Source organism: Mauremys mutica, chromosome 2 (assembly GCF_020497125.1).
Source record: "Mauremys mutica isolate MM-2020 ecotype Southern chromosome 2, ASM2049712v1, whole genome shotgun sequence".
NCBI classification, from domain to species: domain Eukaryota; kingdom Metazoa; phylum Chordata; order Testudines; family Geoemydidae; genus Mauremys; species Mauremys mutica.
In genome coordinates this window covers 110861650-110873984 of record NC_059073.1, presented here as the reverse complement: position 1 = coordinate 110873984, position 12335 = coordinate 110861650, and the positions used below count along the sequence as shown (strand labels likewise).

The following is a 12335-nucleotide window of genomic DNA, read 5'->3' as shown; positions in this document are numbered from 1 at the left end:
TTTATTGTGCCTTCATTTTTGCTTCACACATCACCTGTAAGACTGCAGAGCAGTTTTAAAATGTCCTAAACCACAAAAGTAAGAATTACAGAAAAGGAATTCTTCAAACTAAGATCATCAATAGATGAGAAGAGCATGACTGGATGACCTCTTGCTCTGGGGCAGGAAACATCTGATCAAGAGATTTCCCTTTAGTTATTTTTCAAAGCGACCCTGCAAATTGACAGTAAATTGCACAAGATGTGTGAACCAAGTGAAATAACTTAGAGAGAGAGACTGAAATCCACCATGTTGACAGAAGTAAAGTACAGATCAGCCAGTGAAATATTCTGAAGAAAGAGCTACATGAATGTCAGAGGCGTTACTGAAGGACAATGGCAGCTTTCGTGCCAGAATGTAATTGAACTTCTAGAATGTCAAGCATGCTCTTACAATGTAAGTATGCTTGTTAGACCAGCTGGGCAAGGAGGAGGGAATCTAGTAACTTTGGCATGTAAATAGTTTCCAGTAATTTTAAAAGCAATTAGGTCATATGGTACATTAGACATTGAATAGGCCTTCGGTTCCAAAAGGAAATCTAGTTTGTTGACATCGTTTGTACCTTGCAGATGATTTTGTCATTTTAGATAAGGATGGAGGGCTAGATTCATCGCTGCACTGGTAGAGACCCTGGCGCAGGAACCAGACTTGCATCTCCTTTATCCTGGGACTACTAGGTGTCAGTTTGGCTATCCTGAGAGCTGCCCAAACATATGAGTCTTGCAGAACCTGGGAATTAGGAGCATAGGAAAGCCACAACCAGGCCTCTTCCTGCGATCCAACAGGTCCCCGGTATTGGCATCTCCTGTGGAAGTGGAGTGGGGAGCAGGGCAGCACTGTGCTTGCCACGGAGGCCCCTACACTGGGGGAGGCCATAGAGTGGCTTTGGGGTCACTTTGCACGGGTGAATCAGTCCCACTATGATTAACATAGAGAGAGGACTTCAGGAAATTCTATACAAAATCCCTAAAATTTATTTTTCCAGATCTTATGTAATATAAATGAGAAGGAAAGGAAAGTGCACGAAGTAGGAAAATTCATGAGAGGCTGTTTCCCAGTTGCAATTTTGTCCGCTGCCAAATGGAAAATTTATCAGGACAAGGACTGTTTTCGATGAATAAGGAGACATGGAAATATTTACTTACATAATATCAAGATGCTGGCTAAGAACTCTGAGGCTGAAATTAGCATCTGAATGAGAACAATGTAGAGATGGGGCACATATTTATAAGAGAGGTTTGTAATATTGTTACCTTATTATTATTATTATTATTACTACATCCTTCTCAAACTGATATTGGTGCAGAGTGGAAGTTAGTCTCTTCCATTCCTCTCTGTCATTTGCTGCTGTTTTCATCAGCTCTACGGTGTTGATATTGACTGTTAAGCCCTCCCTGATAAGAGCTCTTCTTAAGGTTTCTCTTAGATGCCTTTGTTTCCTCACACCAGTTGGATTTCCACTTGACAGCTTCATGCAGGAGTCTGTTAATATGTCTACACTGCAATTACACACCCGCGGCTGGCCTATGCAAGCTGATGGGCTCACAAGGCTGAGGCTAAGGGGCAGTTTAATTACAGTGTAGACAGCTGGGCTTGGGCTGGAGCCAAGGCTCTGGGACCCTATGAGGAGAGTGGGTCCCAGAGCCCAGGCTCCAGCTCAAGCCTGAATGTTTACACTGCAATTAAAGAGCCCCTTAGTCTCAGCCCTGCAAGCCCATCAGCTGGCACAAGCCAGCCACAGGTTTTTAATTGCGTAGACATATCATGTGTGTTGGCATACAGAATACAGAGCTCAAATAAGTCCACCTTTTCTTTCTGATACTGGTGGAAATGAGCTTCTAGTTGGTGATTTCTTGTATCTCTTTGCTGGTGATTACATCTTTCCAATAAATGCCCAGAATCTTCCATAGGCATTTATTTTCAAAGGCTTCTAGTCTTCTGTATAACATTTTATAATATTACAGAGGATTATATTGGCCTGCATAGAGAATAATGCTCAGGGGGTAACCTCAGTCCCTGGCAGGGAACATAGCCTCATTCTTCCTGTAAAATATTATATACCTCTATAGCATTATATAAAAAATTAAACAATATTTCCATTTTAACTACATTAAAATAGCATCAGTGCTACACAGCTGAGCACTCAAAAGCTAGCAAAGTTAAAGTTGTCCCATGAATGCTTAGCAGTACCTCTCTGTGAATATACATGCAGGATACAGTCTTTAGATTACATTAGCACACACTGTTCCTCAAATAACTGAATAGCAGACAACTTTTCTATAGCCAGCTGAGTGTGAGTCTTGCAATGAGGCAATAAATCTAACAGGGTGGATCTGATTTAAATCAAATTGATTTAAATCACTAGTCAGGAAGACTCGATTTAACCATGGTTTTCTACATAAAAGTGCATTCTTGTTGGTTGTTATAACCTTAATACATATTCTTCACAACTCAGAGATAGATGTAGGTTTCCTTTTTAGAAGGTACACACTATACATTTTTAAACAGTGATTTATTTTGAAAACTTTTCAGATTAGTTTTACAGCTATATCAGAAAATGAATGATTGGTTATTTCATTTACCAAAGGTAACTGAAGCAGATATTTATGAAGTCATTGGGAGGTGAACTATCTCCAATTCAACAGGTTAATCATTAATATTAACTATCTTTAGATAGGTTTTTTTCCTCAAAGCATTTTATCAAAAAAAATCCAATTTAAATAAAAAAAACTCAGATTTTTTTTAAATCATTGATTTTTATTCACCCTGAAATCTAACAGTGCTACTGCTATTCAAAATAACAAATCAAGTTTTCATTTTCAGAGTGAAACGCATTAAAGAATTAAATGAAATGTAACAGTTCAGGACAGACATTAACAGTTGTTCCTATATTTTAAAAAAAGTATTCAAATTTGTGTGTGGGTCATATCTCAGTCCCACTTGAACTCATTACAAAATTTAATTTCTAGCCACAAAATACAGTTGTATGTTTGAGGTTAAAGTCCTCTACTAACTCACTTACTTCTCTGTCAAAAATCCTTGTCTGTTTAGAATCCTGAAGACACAAGGTGGGTGAGACAATTTTTATTGGATCAACTTCTGTTGGTAAAAGAAGCTTTTGAGCTACACAGAGCTCTTCTTCAGCTTGTCTCTTTTCCCCAACAGAAGTTGGATCAATAAAAGATATTCCCTCACCCACCTTTGTCTAATATCCTGGGACCAACCCTCCTACAACAAGACTAGAGTCCTAAACTCAGTTAATTTTATCAGTAATAAATTGTTGCATTTTTTTCTCCAATTACTCCTTGTTTTGATACACAGCATCCCAATTAAGATTATTTTAGATTAATTTAGGCAAAAAGAATCTCTAGTGGGTCATCTAGTCCATTCCATTGTATTAAGGCAGGATTCATTTCATCCTGCTCTATGCTACACTGCCTGGAAGAAAAAATCTAAACAAATTAGTGACAGATGAACCTCAAAATATGGGAAGTACAGCTTGAATTTCAACAAGCTTACAAAAGGCTAGATTCTTACCTGGTCTCTTAGACCTCAAAAGCTGGGCTACAAAAGTCACATAAACAGGCTTGTGGATGATAATTCAGCTCACTCTCTTCTAGTCCTGGCAAGAACCAGGAAGAATAGAGGCAAAACTGAAAACCATAGCTACAGATTTAACTGACGTTTTCTGAGCTTCCACAAAGATTTGGTATGGGGGCTCACTTTACATTTGGGACCAAAGTTTAGGATGATTTATACTTTATCCAAATGGAAAATCTCTAGCACACATCCTCTTCAGAACTGATGCCTATGCACTTTTAGTGGAAAAGCCATTCATATCACTATCAGGAAGATGTCACCGATACATTTTGTTCAGAGACTTAGATGGAAGTATGCTTGGCTTGTAATCATTTGTGTGAATGTTCAATTTAAACTTCTGCCAAGACACAAAAACGAAGTCCAGCTGCAGTGAATGAATTCAAGTAAAAAATAGGTGTGTGAATAACAATGTATGGCACACATAGAAAACATTAATAATTCCATAGATAAAGGGACACAGTCAAATCCTAAACGGTTTGATCCCTGGCTGAAAGATCATCTTGCTTTAGGGTGCCAGACAGCAAATGTGAAAAATCGGGACGGGGGTGGAGGGTAATAAGAGCCTATATAAGAAAAAGACCCAAAAATCAGGACTGCCCCTATAAAATCGGGACATCTGGTCACACTATCTTGCTTCCCCAGTGATATCACAGCAACTGCAGTCAATGGAGGTACTCAAGCTAAACGCCCCCTGGCTTAAAAGGGAGGGGAAGCTGTGGCACGGCATTGTCTGTGAAGAAGTCTTGACTCAGTAACTCACTTTGCTAAAAGTCAACAAATCCAGACACTGTCAGACTAAAGTGGGGGCACGCAAAACGGCTCATCAGGGAGGATTAAAATGAGGTTTTGAGGTGGGCATTTATGGTGGGTGGAGGGGGCTGCTGAAAAAGGAATGTGGGTTATCAAATAGGCTATACTGTGAAGGAGCCTTGAGTGGTAACGTTTTTTCTATTTAAGATATTTATCTTTTGTTGTATTTGCAACATTTGTACATGGGTTAGGCATTGTACATGGATAAAAATACACAATCAAGTCCTTGAAGACATACATTTAACATACTTGTACAGTGCAGTTAAGCACATCTGCTTATATAATTTAATATTGTCTACAAGGTTTCTATTTCTCCAAATCTGCTCTTTAATTTGCTGTATCTGACTCAGATCTACGCTGAGGGGCTGTGGTAGAACTGGTGACTTTGAGCATATCAGGTGGAAGTGTTCTTTTGCCTGATGTTACTGGAGGTGCATATTGTAGTGGCCCAATATTTTTAAAACAGAAATCAGCTACACTTCAAGGCTTGCTTTACTGGGATATAATGATGTCCTAAACACTGTATTATTTTTATCCCCTTTTGCATCTGGTACTCTTGCAGCTAAAGTACTGCCACAGACTCATGCTCCAATTAATGAAAGGTTTGCTAAATACAAAAATATGTTATCTAATGGAAAAACTTACAAGTAAAAAAAGAATATGTACCATTTATATGCAGACATGGCAACTCTTTGGCTATGGCTATACTTGCACTTCAAAGCGCTGCCGCGGCAGCGCTTTGAAGCACTAAGTGTAGTCAAAGCGCCAGCGCTGGGAGAGAGCTCTCCCAGTGCTGTCCGTACTCCACCTCCCTGTGGGGAATAACGTACAGCCCTGGGAGCCGCGCTCCCAGCGCTGGGGCTTTGACCACACTGGCGCTTTGCAGCGCCACAATTTGCAGCGCTGGAGAGGGTGTGTTTTCACACCCTGCTGCAGCGCTGCAAATTTGCAAGTGTAGCCATGGCCTTTATTATGTATGTAAACCAGCAAACCTTGCTGGCATCTCTCATTAATATGTAACCCTTCTGCCAGGCTGAATTGATAGCAGCAAGGGCCGGGTTCAATATAGAGGGGTCCCTTCCCTACAACGTAATGCAAAACCAGCTCGAGCCCCGACCCAGTGACCTGGGAAAATCTTACACACACCCTGGGCGCCTCGAAGAGGCAATACTTCCCCTCTCGCAAGCACAGAGTCTCAGTGTAGCAGAAAAGGTTTAATTACATGAGATAAACAACAAGCATTAAATTGGGAAAACACCTCAACTAGAGTTCATAGACCAAACCGTGAGCAAAGACCCACCCCAGGAAATTGGGCCGTGTCCTTTTCCCTTGGCTCTTGAGTCCAGCAACCCCCAAATCACCCCAAGACTCCAAAGTCCAATACCCCAAATGTCCCTAGAGTCCAGCAACCCAAAGATCACCCACAGTCCCAAAAGTCCCACAATCCAAAAGTCTCTGTCCCGGGTCAGTGCAGCCCCAGAGTTCGAGAGTCTATCTGCAGAGGTTCCTCCTCCCCCAGCCTGGGTAGAAAGGGGCACCTTACGTGGTCCGGGGCCAACTGCCCTGCCTCTCCGTGGGGTTCTGCTTCCGCCTTCTCCATGAACTGCTCCGCTCTACCAGCCACCCCACTCTGCTCCTCCAGCCGTCCTCACAAACTGCTGCGCTCCGCCAGCTGCTCTGCTCCACCAGCCGTCCCGTAATCCGCTCCAGCCATCCCCGCAAACTGCTCGGCTCTACTCACTCTGTGGGCCACTCCACCCGTCCCACAGCTGCTCTGTTCTGCCAGCTGCTCTGCTCCACCAGCTGTCCTGTGATCCGCTCCAGCCGTCCCCACAAACTGCTCGGCTCCACTCACTCCGTGGCTCCACAAACTGCTCCACTCCGCTCTGCCAGCTGCTCTGCTCTGCAGTATAGCTTCAGGCTCCCCCACTAGTTTGCACAGTACTCAGTGCTCTCAGCTCGGCAATTCCAGCTCTTTAGTGATTTCAGCTCACAGTAGGGGAGCCCCAGTGCTAGTGCACCATTAGCCCATAGTAAGTTCAGCTTAGTAACCTGTATCTAGATTCTTAAGGGAATCAAAAACCAACTCTGATATTCCACAGTAGAGAGCAGAACAGGTGAAACTGGTGCTTCTGGCTCACACAAGGCACCTACACCACCAGGTACAGAAACCTGTCCCCAGCTTCTTTCTATTCACTGGGTTTTGGAACCCATGTCCCTTGTCTAGCATGTGCTATTTAGTTGATAGTGAAACCCTTTATCATAAAACAGCTTCGTAGTTCCTCATTTACTTAATCAGGGTGACAACACTTTATTCCTCCTGCCCCAATAACAAAGAAATTGGGGAGCCCACAGCTGTGAAAGTAACCATTTTAGGATGCCGTGGGCTATGCTAGGCAGAGTGGGGGTGCCTATGCAAACACGATCAGCCTCTGAAATTCTTTTCCACACTCGCCAAAATTCACCACCAGATGTCAGGGTAGAGCTCATCCTGACTGCTTACAAATGTAGTGTTTGGTCAGTAATAGTTTTAGGACTGTATAATTTCTAGATGTGTTGACTAATTAGATGCTCTTTAGAACTCTGCATTATTCTGAAACATAATTCAGCATTTTCATTTTTAAAAAGGAGGAAAAAAGTATGTAAAAATGTCATTCTCTTACTCTACATATATGCTCCATGCACTTGTTCAAGTTGATTATTTTTCCCCTACTGTTGTTACAACAGAGTCAATACAGCTATGAAAGAACATGCCAGATTCTACTCTAACTCAGGCTTCATCAACAGAATGGCCAGCTGAGGGCAGACTGCAAAATCTTTATTACTAGTCACGTGAAAGTTAGAAAACAAAAACATATAGCCTGATTTTCAAATCCCCAGCTCAGCTTGTGGTGCTGGCATTTATCGCAGGGTGAAATTCTCCCAGGTGCAGATGAGCCAGGGAAGAGCCCCGATATAAAGAAAGTACCACAATTCCATTGTGCTCTGGTGGGTGGATGCACTGCAGGCATGCAGGGGACTCCCAGAGCCCTTTTTAGTAGCAGTGTTCAGCTCCAGACAGACACTAGAAGAGCATGATGGGTGTGGACAGATTTCAAGATCCGCACTGAACCCATAGCCACAGATGCATGAGGACACACAAGGTTAATTTCCCCTACTGCAGCCCAGAGCCTGATTTAGAAGCCATGGAGGCTTTATTAATATTTTAATAAAGGATTTCCACAAGATGTTTCCCTTTATATGTGGGATTTATAATAAACACTAAAGAGTCCTGTGGCATCTTATAGACTAATAGAGGTATTGGAGCATAAGCTTTCGTGGGTGAATACCCACTTTGTCAGGTGCATCCACGAAAGCTCATGCTCCAATACATCTGTTAGTCTATAAGGTCCCACAGGACTCTTTGTTACTTTTTACAGATCCAGACTAACACGGCTACCCCTCTGATAATAAACACTATGTTCTTTTAGCCAGAGAGGCAAGTTCTGCATAAAGAAGGGGTTAAAAACTGAACAATCTATATTTATTTTTTCATTTAAACAAAAACCCTCTTCCCCCAACTAAGGAAGGAGGCAACACCACCTAGCAAACAAGCTTATATTTAGCACAAAGGTTGGAAGTGTTTGCATTTTGTTCCTATCTATATTGACACTATTGCACAGAGCTTAATCTATGTCATTTGAAGTGAGGCTAGGTGTGTAAAGCTCTTGTGGAGAGCTCTGGGCTCGTCCTACCTCAGGGAAATCTGAAAATCTTTGACACTTGGCACAAGCTGATGCATTCCAAAGGCAAAAAAAAAATCAGACCTTAGAAAAAAGAATGAGGAGTACTTGGGGCACCTTAGAGGCTAACAAATTTATCTTGGGATAAGCTTTCGTGGGCTAAAACCCACTTCATGCATGCAGTGGAAAATACAGTAGGAAGATACATATACACAGAGAACATGAAAAAACTAATAAATTAGTCTCGTTATAGTTAGTATGGCACCACTCATTTTTTCATGTTCTCTGTGTATATATATATATCTTCCTACCGTATTTTCCACTGCATGCATCCGATGACGTGGGTTTTAGCCCACGAAAGCTTATGCCCAAATAAATTTGTTAGTTTCTAAGGAGCCACAAGTACTCATTCTTTTTGCTGATACAGACTTACACGGCTACCACTCTGAAATCAGATCTTAGAAGTGTTCTTATAAGTCCCATGGATCAGTCTTCTTGCAGAAATATTTAAGCAGATTCCATGAGATTCCACATCACCTCAATCTTTCTGAAAATTTCTGGAGGAATTATAACACGGGGCTTTCATGAGCCCTTGAGCCCCTCTCATCACAGCTGATAGGGTGACCACCCAATTCCTTATTTAAAGGGACACTGACCATTTTACACATTCATTTGAAACTTATAATTGCATTGTACTTTTCTGTTGCCCTCAAGTATACACTTGAGAGACAAGTATATGATATGCTAAGGGAAATAGTGTGAAATAGTGTTGTCCCTTATTTTTCATGTGTTTTTCTCTTATTTCCATCCAACAAAGGTGGTCACCCGACCTGCCACCCCACTCCCTCTTGTGTGTATGTGTGTTTCATTATGCCCACTACAATCCCTCTAAAGTTCCCTACACAATGACCATTCAGACTTTGGGCAATGAGGGGGATAAGTGGTGAATTTTGTCCATAGAGAATATAGTCTTTGTCATCTTCACTGAAGGGAGACATATATTTTTGAAAGCTATTAGTCAGCCAGTCTATCTAATACTCTTTGTATTGTATATTGATATATGCCGTCCCGGCCAATATGTAGTGTCTGTCTATGGTTCCTTTAACACTGTTTTAAAATGTTTCCAGCCCATAATACCTTTAAAAACAAGAAAGGAAGAAAAAGAAACTCTTTGTCCTGCCTCGTAGCAGACTGGACTAGAAGATATGTTCACAGATAGGTTTACAGATAGAATTTACAATAAATCCTGTTTTTTCCTGTAGTTACTAAATACTAGAAATACCAATCTTTTAAAAACATTATTTTTTAGTTAAAAAACACATTATCTGTAAGCATGCACAAATTTAAAGTTGCATGTTTTAAGTTGAGGGGGAAGGGAGCAGGGGCTGAAAATGTCTTTTTTATTATTAATTTATAAAAACAATAGCCAAAACAGTGCATAGCTACTGAATGAGTAAAAGAGCACAAGCCAATCTTAATCTAGAATATCCTGGTTTTTGCTGATTTCAAAACCTACAGTAAATCTTTGTTGCCCTGGTTTATCTTACAGCACAATCTCAACTACTGAACACATCAGTAGGCTGATATAGCAAACTTCCAGGCTGAACTTCCTCATTGCTAAAAGAACGCAGAAAGGGCAATAGGTGTGTGTGTATGCTTGAAAAATAATAAAGAGAAAGGACCAACCAATGTTTTCTCTACTTGTTAGGGGTCAATTTCACAATGAGCCTATAAATGAATGTGTGACAGCACAACCACATATATCATGCCATGAGTGCTCTGAACACCCTTGCATTCCTGTAACATGCCTTTCTTCTATTTTTTATTTTGAGAATTGACTACACATCTCAGCACAGGTAGTTTTGGGATCAACAGTCCCTTGTTATTACAGAAGTCTGTTTCCCTAATCTCCCTTCCAATCATAAATTATTAGGGTTGGAAGGGACCTTGAGATCATCTAGCCCAACCCCTAATAGCCCCCTTAAGAATTGAGCTCACAACTCTGGGTTTAGCAGGCCAATGCTCAAACCACTGAGCTATCCCTCCCCTCTCTAGAAATAGGTATAATCGAAGGAATTACAGCTGAATTAATTACAAGGAGTCTGGTTAAGGTGCCACTGGACTCCTTGTTGTTTTTGTGGATACAGACTAACATGGCTACCCCCTCATAGCTGAATTAATTGGCATTTCATGAGCTACAACACTCAACCCCTGTCCCCTGACACAAAACGTAGTCAAATAGCTGCTTTGGTTAGTCAGCTGCTAAGTGACTATGAGGCAAATACCACCATCCCCCAAAAAAGTTTTAAACTTTCCCTTATTTAGTTCAATATCATTACTTGTAGCAGCATTTGCCCTAAAGAATACTATGACTGAATAGTGGAAAGAGCCATGTACAGCTACCTAAGTAAATAATAGCTCAAATAAGTGTTAACAAGACAGATAACAGAATTTATTTTAAAGTATAAACAAAAATTGTGGAACTAACCAAACACCTGCTAAACTTCAATGCTTGATCACTTTGCTTTCTATTACACAGTAGTGTCTGCTCTGCAATCTGTGCACATGTTGCGCCCATTTTCCTTTTTTCTTAAAAAAAACAAAAACCACAAATATTCTTGACTTTCTGGTTCCTGCTGGCTGCCCTTGCAAATTGACCTTATAATGTCTTTTAACATATATGTCCATTACAAGATAACTGATCTGTGCACTTTGACCTTGCATAGGTTTGTTTCTTGAGGTTCTGATACAGCCCACCTTTGCAAATGTCATAGGAAATAACTGATCTGCTGAAAACTGACCTCCTCTCTTACATACAGTGCCCTATGTAAAATATCCCATGCAGTGTATCTAATAGGTTGCAAATTACTCTTGTAAGCCTTGGTCTGACACACATGTACTGACATACATATAACCTGGCAAAACGTTTAAGTGAGCCCCCAACAACCCTTGTGCAGCCCAGATTTCCAATCGCATCATACTGAAGCTTATTAGTTCCTCCCCCCGTCTTCTCCCTCCCGTTCCCCAGGTACAGCTGGCCCCTTGCTGGGGCACCCCCGATCCCTGTCACCTGTGTCGGTGTTACCTGGTCCAGCGGGATGCCCAGGAGCTGGCTGAGCGGGTGCAGCAAGGTGGAGCCCGTGGTTCGGTAGGGGACGCCGGGTGTCTCTGCCATCCTGCATCCCTCCCGCCTGGGCCTCCCTCCGCTCCGAGCCACTGCAGCGCTGGGACCAGCCGGGAGCCTGGCGCACACACACGTGCGCCCGGCCAATGCAGCGGCGGCGGCGGCGCTTAGGCTCTGCCCCTCCGGCGGCTGCGGGTTGGTTGCGATGCCCGCTCCCCGCTTCCTACTCGGCGGGGGGAACTCGGGAGGGCGGCGGCGGCCCAAGCAGCATCCTCCAGGCGGAGCCTCAAGCCAGCAGCCCGGGGCGGGAGCCTGGGGAGCTGGCTCCCGTCCAGACCCCACCGCCGCAGCCGGCAGGGACGTGCCCATAGGCGGAGCCGCCAGTCACTCCGCGCTGGGCGCTGGCCGCTGGGCGGGAGCCGAGAGCCTGAGCGCGCAGAGGGCAGCGGGTGCCGCTGGGTGCTCGCAGAAAGCCCGGGCTTCCCTGGGCGCTGAACCCACGCCGGGCTCCTGCCCAGTCCCCTCCCGCTGAAACATAACCCAGACCGCCCCGCTTACTGCTGCGGCGGCTGCGCCCGCCTCTGGGGAAGCACTAGGGCGACCAGACAGCAAGTGTGAAAAATCGAGACAGGGGTGGGGGGGTAATAGGAGCCTATATAAGAAAAAGACCCAAAAATCAGGACTGGCACTATAAAATGGGGACGTCTGGGCACCCTAGGAAGCACAGACCCTCTTCCCGCCCCCCCCACCCCCCCAGCACACACCTTTTGAGACTGGGGACTGCCTGGCAGGCGTCTCTGGGCAGCTCGCCCGCACCTGGGCAAAATGATCCTGGATCAGCGGCTGAGGGGTGCCCTTCACTTGGAAACTGGCATCTAATGCCCCCTGCACTGTATCCAGCATGAAACACTGAGTCATCAAAAAAAAATCTAGGACTAATGCAAAGGATCACATGTTGTGACACAACTTTATCCAAAATAAAACACGGGGGAGAGGGTGTCCCTGCCATATAAAATTGTCCCATGCTGTTCATAAAGTTC

At 43.3% G+C, this 12335-nt stretch overlaps 1 protein-coding gene across 3 annotated transcripts in view; it reads right to left on the bottom strand.

The window, feature by feature from the left end:
- The window catches only part of MBOAT1 (membrane bound O-acyltransferase domain containing 1), an 82347-nt gene extending 70942 nt beyond the window's left edge, over window positions 1–11405 (bottom strand). Inside the window, exon 1 of one of the 3 annotated variants that reach the window (XM_045002801.1) lies at window positions 11257–11405. In XM_045002801.1, the coding sequence (XP_044858736.1) occupies window positions 11257–11346 (90 nt within the window). In that variant the 5' untranslated portion in view covers window positions 11347–11405. Of the gene's footprint in view, window positions 1–11241 lie in introns of all 3 variants that reach the window. The other 2 variants (XM_045002800.1, XM_045002802.1) reach the window with 2 other exon arrangements.
- Window positions 11406–12335: the final 930 nt, after the last annotated feature.